General features: G+C 37.4%; 1 protein-coding gene across 1 annotated transcript; it reads left to right on the forward strand.

Annotated features, from left to right (window-relative positions):
• Positions 1 to 924: 924 nt before the first annotated feature.
• On the forward strand, positions 925 to 7,656 carry LOC110458988. Its single transcript, XM_021511004.1, has 4 exons — positions 925 to 1,052; positions 1,479 to 1,730; positions 2,075 to 2,098; positions 5,937 to 7,656. The coding sequence occupies exons 2-4, from the start codon at positions 1,699 to 1,701 to the stop codon at positions 7,108 to 7,110; spliced, it is 1,230 nt and encodes a 409-aa protein (XP_021366679.1). The 5' UTR covers positions 925 to 1,052; positions 1,479 to 1,698; the 3' UTR covers positions 7,111 to 7,656.
• Positions 7,657 to 8,488: the final 832 nt, after the last annotated feature.

An 8,488-nucleotide genomic window follows, 5' to 3' on the forward strand; every position in this document is an offset into this window, starting at 1 on the left:
AAGTAACGTATCCCAACAGCCGCGTGTTTGTAAGGGTCAAGCATCTCTAATAACACTTAGTGATTGTGTAAGGCTTGTTATGTCCTCGGTAGCTGTGGCCCGGTTGTTTCTGTTCTCTGATATACATAAGTACCACTTCTGTGTTCTACATAACACTACAATGATACAGTGAAGGGGACACAGTAGCATTGGTTGTTATCATCACGTTTCACTCGTCCTTTTTGTTTTATCAAGTATCTAATATGTTTTTAAATTACATACATTGTTAGTACTAACATATATTGAAGTTTGCATATATTGTTGACCATTCCCTTCAGTTAAAACAGGAACAAATATTTTATGCAAATTATGGGGTGACGTTAATTAATGAAAAGTACAATGTTATGGAGCCATGCTCACCACAAACTACAGCTATGTACTTATGTATTTTATTGGATGGGTAGAGATTTAGAACGGATTTACTGGAGGTGTAGCGGATCCACCGTCCGCAGACACAATGTTATCCGAACAATTTGTCTTTATCTTGTCTTGGTAGACTTTAGCCAAACAGCCGAAACTAGTTTCTATCCATTTTCTTAGAAATCTTAATCGGTTTTTATATACCATTATTTAGTGTTGTAGGTATATTGTTCCAAAGATTTGTGCAGGCAGATACTACTGAGTTTAGGTGTGGTGTTCGCCCTACGGTCCCGGATTTAATACAAGTTCAATGTCACATACATCATACTTTCATCGTTTCCAATCATACCTTGTTTGCCAGTGTTGGACACAAATGACGACAGCTTATAACTAACTGTTTTGCTTTTATTTATTTAATTATTTATTTTGTTAAGTATATATAGAATCGTGTGCACTACCGGATATGAAGGTGAAGGTTGATCACGATTGTACTGGGATTGAATCCCTTCCGGTCTACAGCACCGACGTTGGATCGACCATGCACTTCGTCTGTAGCTATATACAGGCTAACATTAGATCGTCGACAGACTACTGCCCCGTACAAGTGTGTCAGCGAGACGGACTCTGGACAGCCGCCTCCATATCGTGTGGAGGTTAGCGGGTTTTTAAGTCCCTTCACTCGTGAAAATGACCATCCAAAGGTCGACATGTAAATTTAGTTTGACGTTTAGGACACCATGTAGCTGGTACTATAAGTATACAAGTCTAGCCTCGGTTGAGATACCTTTTGGTTTATTATCTTTTAATCGTTAAATATCATCTAACCTATTATCTATTTATTCCTTAGCTTTCATTATTTATAATAAGTTATATTGCCTGAATCTAATAAATTGTTTCTTTTAAATATGTTTTTTCATTGCCTGAATTTTCATAATATGATTGATTTTCATGAGCTATTATATCTAAAGTTTCACATGATTTTGTTATGGATTATTAATCTTTGATGTAGTGTGCTGTTAATAAATAATAATGATAAATCCTAAAACCGTAATTGATTTGCAGTAATTCTTTATTGTCAGAAAATGAATGCTATGAGTCAGGACGATCGGACAAGTATCAAGGTCATAGATCATGTACAAGGTCGGGGAGACAATGTCAGGCATGGAACAGCCAATATCCTCATACACATGACCTTCAAGCTGGGTCTTTTCCAGGCGAAAACATGACAGGTTCTTTCTGTAGAGACCCGGATGGTATGAGAGGCGCCCCCTGGTGTTTTACCCTTGATCCTAAATTAGAATGGGAGGACTGCAGCATAGATCTCTGCGACGGTAAATATGTGTTAACAATACAAACACTCTTGTTTTAGGTCGGATTACAGCTTCACAATCTCTCTTAAAAGGATTGTTGTTTAGAAACAATCCCTAAAAAAATCGAAAGTCATATTTTTTCACGCTTTTCAATTTATGATTTGGAAAAAAATAGCGTTTACATTTTTGTGTTTTGCTGGACATACTGTATGACTGTATCGGTACTGACAATACTGACACCATTAATGTGGATCAGCTGTAGACAATGCCAAGGGGATAGTCGGTAATGTTGAATGTCTGTTGACAATTTAAAGGCATGTTAACAAATAATTATGATAATAGTTGCTATACACGTTCATTTTCAGAAATAGAACTGGTGTCAACGAAATGTAAGTAGATCTACACACAATTAACAATAAAGTGTTTAGTTATGACAGGCTAATTAAATACACGATACACCGACAATGAAGTAGAATCTGTCTAATACGCAATTTCTATGTGGAATATTTACTCTTGTTTTTTGCAAACTCTTTCAACTGTTTAATGTGTTGTTTAACCATGGTATTCTATTTGTGTACAGGTAGTTCGTTCATTGATTTAACGTGTTGTTTAGCCATGGTATTCTATTTGTGTACAGGTAGTTCGTTCAGTGATTTAACGTGTTGTTTAACCATGGTATTTTATTTGTGTACAGGTAGTTCGTTCATTGATTTAACGTGTTGTTTAGCCAAGGGATTCTATTTGTGTACGGGTAGTTCGTTCAGTGATTTAATGTGTTGTTTAACCATGGTATTCTATTCGTCTACAGGTAGTTCGTTCAGTGATTTAATGTGTTGTTCAGCCATGGTATTCTATTTGTGTACAGGTAGTTCGTTCAGTGATTTAACATGTTGTTTAGCCATGGTATTCTATTTGTGTACGGGTAGTTCGTTCAGTGATTTAATGTGTTGTTTAACCATGGTATTCTATTTGTGTACAGGTAGTTCGTTCAGTGATTTAACGTGTTGTTTACCCACGGTACCCTATTTGTCTACAGGTAGTTCGTTCATTGATTTAACGTGTTGTTTAGCCAAGGGATTCTATTTGTGTACGGGTAGTTCGTTCAGTGATTTAATGTGTTGTATAGCCATGGTATTCTATTTGTGTACAGGTAGTTCGTTCAGTGATTTAATGTGTTGTTTAGCCATGGCATTCTATTTGTCTGCAGGTATTCGTTCAGTGATTTAACGTGTTGTTTAGCCATGGCATTCTATTTGTCTACAGGTAGTCCGTTCAGTGATTTAATGTGTTGTTTAGCCATGGCATTCTATTTGTCTGCAGGTATTCGTTCAGTGATTTAACGTGTTGTTTAGCCATGGTATTCTATCTGTCTACAGGTGAACTAGTTCGTTTAGTGATTTAACGTGTTGTTTAACCATGGGATTCTATTTGTCTACAGGTAGTTCGTTTAGTGAACAGGAACTAGTTGTCGGACATCTAGCTCCGTCAGACAAATTCCTTTACCAATATGGTATTCTATTTGTCTACAGGTAGTTCGTTCAGTGATTTAACGTGATGTTTAGCCATGGTATTCTATTTGTCTACAGGTAGTTCGGTCAGTGATTTAATGTGTTGTTTAGCCATGGTATTCTATTTTTCTACAGGTAGTTCGTTCAGTGATTTAACGTGTTGTTTAGCAATGGTATTCTATTTGTCTACAGGTAGTCCGTTCAGTGATTTAATGTGTTGTTTAGCCATGGCATTCTATTTGTCTGCAGGTATTCGTTCAGTGATTTAACGTGTTGTTTAGCCATGGTATTCTATCTGTCTACAGGTGAACTAGTTCGTTTAGTGATTTAACGTGTTGTTTAACCATGGTATTCTATTTGTGCACAGGTAGTTCGTTCATTGATTTAACGTGTTGTTTAGCCAAGGGATTCTATTTGTGTACGGGTAGTTCGTTCAGTGATTTAATGTGTTGTTTAGCCATGGTATTCTATTTGTGTACAGGTAGTTCGTTCAGTGATTTAATGTGTTGTTCAGCCATGGTATTCTATTTGTGTACAGGTAGTTCGTTCAGTGATTTAATGTGTTGTTCAGCCATGGTATTCTATTTGTGTACAGGTAGTTCGTTCAGTGATTTAACGTGTTGTTTAGCAATGGTATTCTATTTGTCTACAGGTAGTCCGTTCAGTGATTTAATGTGTTGTTTAGCCATGGTATTCTATTTTTCTACAGGTAGTTCGTTCAGTGATTTAACGTGTTGTTTAAACATGGTATTCTATTTGTGTACAGTTAGTTCGTTCAGTGATTTAATGTGTTGTTTAACCATGGTATTCTATTTGTCTACAGGTAGTTCGTTCATTGATTTAACGTGTTGTTTAGCCATGGTATTCTATTTTTGTACAGGTAGTTCGTTCAGTGATTTAACGTGTTGTTTAGCCATGGTATTCTATTTGTCTACAGGTGAACTAGTTCGTTTAGTGATTTAACGTGTTGTTTAACCATGGTATTCTATTTGTCTACAGGTAGTTCGTTTAGTGAACAGGAACTAGTTGTCGGACATCTAGCTCCGTCAGACAAATTCCTTTACCAATCAAACACTTGGAACCAATACTATCCGTTCCTTTAAGGTCCTAACAAAAGATCTATATCAACAGGCTATACCCTCCACAGTAATACCCATCTCATACCCTCACACCCATCTCAAATAAGTAACTTCAAAACCGTACCCTCACACCTATCTCCATTTAGCTACTTCCATCCAGTACCCCATGAACAATCTCTAATTAATAACTTCCACTCTGTGTCCAAAGACCAATATCCAAATAGTTACACCAATCCAGAACCCTCAGAACAATATTTAATTAGTAACACCCATCCAGTACCCCCAGAACAATATCCAATTAGAAACACCGATCCAGTACCCCCAGAACAATATCCAATTAGTAACACCAATCATGTACTCCCAGAACAATATCGAATTAGTAACACCAATCCCGTACCCTCACAACAATATCCAATAAGTAACACTAATCCCGTACCCTCGGAACAATATCCAATTAGTAACACCCATCCCGTACCCTCAGAACAATATCCAATTAGTAACACCCATCCCGTACCCTCAGAACAATATCCAATTAGCAACACCCATCCAGTACCCCCAGAACAATATCCAATTAGCGACTACCAAACCGTACCCTCAGAACAATACCCAATTAGTAACACCCATCCCGTACCCTCAGAACAATATCCAATTAGTAACACCCATCCCGTACCCTCAGAACAATATCCAATTAGTAACACCCATCCCGTACCCTCAGAACAAAATCCAATTAGTAACACCCATCCCGTACCCTCAGAACAATATCCAATTAGTAACACACATCCCGTACCCTCAGAACAATATCCAATTAGTAACAGCAATCCTGTACTCTCAGAACAATATCCAATTAGCAACTTCCAAACAATCCTCTCAGAACACGCTCTAAACAGCGGCTACCAGCATGCATCCTCAGAACTAATCCTACAGAACAGCTTCCAATTACCCAGTTCACAAACTGTTGTGCACATCAACGACCAACCCAAGTCTATAGAACAAAATATACACAGTAGTGCCCAACCAGTGCCTTCCAAACACACTCTGGACAGCATCATCCGTTCCACAGGCGGTCGCATCCATCACATCCCATACCATTCAAAAGGTTTCTTTAACACACCGTATTCCTCTAGTGGACATACACGCTTGGAGGATAGTTACATACTGGACAGGAACTTGGTGACACAAGTGGACAGAGAAGATGACATCGACACATGGCCGTCAGTACAACACAAGATTACTAAAGGATACGAATCGGCAGCTAAAATAAACTTTGACTTCACAACTAACGAGTCGGCTTCGGTACACCCTCAGCAGTCTGGTAAACTGGGGCCAATTCTTTCCTATTCTAAATTTATAGGACCTACGTCACAATTAGGGATTATTATGAAATCAACCTACAATATTCCTGCCGGAAAATTCAATTCAGTCAGGGATGCGACAGGAGAGGCTCGGATGTACCGCTCCTCTAGCATCCTTGACGAACTGGACTTGTCTCTGTTCAGAACCAAGAACTCAGTGATTCATTATCAAGTTTTAAGTACTCTACGCAGTTCTAGGTTGTTTCTAGGTATTCTGACCGGGACACAAATGGTCGATACGACGGTTCTTAGAGGCTCTAGGCAGTTAGACAAATTATTTATTTATAGGTCTGATGGAAACAGTCAAGCGAGTGTACATGTTTCTAAAGAACTTTCTAAAGACAGCAGCCTTATTGCAACGTTTAATTGGAGTAAGAGCAGTTTTATGGCAATAGCTGGGGTTAGTACTTCTCATTCAGAGATCGGCATGGCTGTTACTGACTCAGTAAATAGGGACACGGCTTCAGCTGATTCAACACAAGGGACAGACAATGTGGAGCAGTATGAAGGCATTAGTAACAGAAACGAACGCTTGACATCTCTGGACTCTAATATGCCGTTGGGACAGGACCGTTTAGCATCAACCCCTGAATCTACTACCAAAGTTCATATGGAGGCTAAGGACGGTGCCACTACAACAAAAGATGACGACAGTACATTGTTTTATTCAATACAGCCATCATATTTACCGATTCCAAGTTCAATACTGACTGCTACTTCGCCACTGCCTACAACAGACGCAGCAGACAAACGTGCCATTTTGTCGTCTATGAAACCAGTGAAAACCACAGCTAACTTAAACAATGCTGACAGGTCGTCTATGTTTAACATGGAGGATGCGACGATACGGGCAAATGTACACATCCTGAATGGTGATCACATCATGGACAAAACCTCTAATAATAGTTCTACTTCATCAGGTTTTTCTTTGAGACCTCCAAACCTTCTACCGGCGATGGATGCCGTTCTGTCAGCAAACAGTCCTGTACAAAATGTATCTGGATACAAGGCTACTGATACAACGTCACAGCGCTCCTCTTCCTCCGTAAATACCACGAAAAACACTTCGTTTGTTGTTGAGTTTTCTGCATCAACTGTTATTGCAAGGGACGAAACAAAAGAAATATTAACGCAACACAAGATTGTCCCTTACAAGTGCTTGGTTGACCTGAATTTCGCAGAAAGGGAACGTGGAAATTTTAAACTTAACGTATGGACATTTCGACAGGCTGCAGCTAGCCTTTCTAAGTTAACTCCCCTGAGTGGCAATCTTCACAGGAATAACGAAAATGAGATATCGTGTGGTCGCCACTGTTCACATGTCTATAAATGTGACATGTTTGCCTTTGATTTTGAGACACAAATGTGTGCTTTGTTTTCGTTAGAAACTGGAGAGATTCACTTGGATTGTACCGAGCATGAACGGTTATCATGCTACGCAAGATGTATCACAGTTGAATGATATATTAAGTATTGGAGGAAGACAAGTGTAGCTTTAGTTTTTATGTCTTTCCTTCGAATTAGTTTGTGACCATTTCAGCATTTACTTATTGAAAATGACTACCATAAGGCAAGAAAACAATTTCATTGATGTTTTGTTAAGATATTGTCAAATAAAATCCATTAAATATGTATTTATCATTGTATGAACTCATAAGGTAATGCTCCTATCAAAGGCAAACACAACCCTTCCTTGTATGTAAGGCATCCATTAGGAAACAAGAATATGAATAGCATTATCGACCAAAACTCCGCCATAAACCCAAGAACTGGCCGAGCGCACACAATGATTATCCTGATCTGTAATACATGCAGTCAGTGCTGAAGTTTTAGGTTGGTAAATCGTAAATTACTATTTATTATTTATTCTAATGAGATTTGTAAATTACAGTGTTAGCTTTTAGCTGATACCAACTTTTTGTTTGAGGTCGTCAAACAGAAAATTAGATAACAAATCTTACAGAAAATTTTAGATTTTTAAATGCAAATATACGTATATACAATTAAACTGGATCCCAGGTTAAGTTGTGTCGAGTTTAACTTTACGTAATCTTGGCTTTAGTTGGATATATATATTACTTAGTAAATTCACATGTTAAGATGTGTCTAGTTTAACTTTATGTGATCTTGGCTTTAGTTGTATATTTATCTTACGTAGTAAGATCAGATGTGAAGTTGTGTCTAGTTTAACTTTATGTGATCTTGGCTTTAGTTGGATATATATATTACTTGTTAGATCACATGTTAAGTTTTGTCTAGTTCAACTTTACCTGATCTAGGCTTTAGTTGTCTATATATATATTACTTGTTAGATCACATGTTAAGATGTGTCTAGTTTAACTTTCCGTGATCTTGGCTTTATTTGTGTATATATATTACTTAGTGAGATCACATGTTAAGTTATGTCGAGTTTAACTTTACGTGATCTTTGCTTTAGTTGTATATTTATCTTACGTAGTAAGATCAGATGTGAAGTTGTGTCTAGTTCAACTTTACATGATCTAGGCTTTAGTTCTAAATATATATCACTTAGTAAGATCACATGTGAAGTTGTGTCTAGTTCAAATTTACATTATCTAGGCTTTAGTTGTCTATATATATATTACTTAGTTAGATCACATGTTAAGATGTGTCTAGTTTAACTTTATGTGATCTTGGCTTTAGTTGTCTATATATATATTACTTGTTAGATCACATGTTAAGTTGTGTCTAGTTCAACTTTACATGATCTAGGCTTTAGTTGTAAATATATATCACTTAGTAAGATCACATGTTAAGTTGTGTCTAGTTTAACTTTACGTGATCTTGGCTTTAGTTGTATATATATATATTACTTAGTA

This window comes from Mizuhopecten yessoensis, unplaced genomic scaffold (assembly GCF_002113885.1).
Source record: "Mizuhopecten yessoensis strain PY_sf001 unplaced genomic scaffold, ASM211388v2 scaffold9895, whole genome shotgun sequence".
In the NCBI taxonomy this organism is placed as follows: domain Eukaryota; kingdom Metazoa; phylum Mollusca; class Bivalvia; order Pectinida; family Pectinidae; genus Mizuhopecten; species Mizuhopecten yessoensis.

Excerpts from the sequence above, each read along its gene's own strand:
- LOC110458988 (XM_021511004.1), top strand. The coding sequence starts at position 1,699 with ATGGGAGGACTGCAGCATAGATCTCTGCGACG. Across the intron at positions 1,731-2,074 it reads CAGCATAGATCTCTGCGACG|AAATAGAACTGGTGTCAACG; the intron begins GTAAATATGTGT and ends GTTCATTTTCAG. Across the intron at positions 2,099-5,936 it reads AGAACTGGTGTCAACGAAAT|GTCTGATGGAAACAGTCAAG; the intron begins GTAAGTAGATCT and ends ATTTATTTATAG.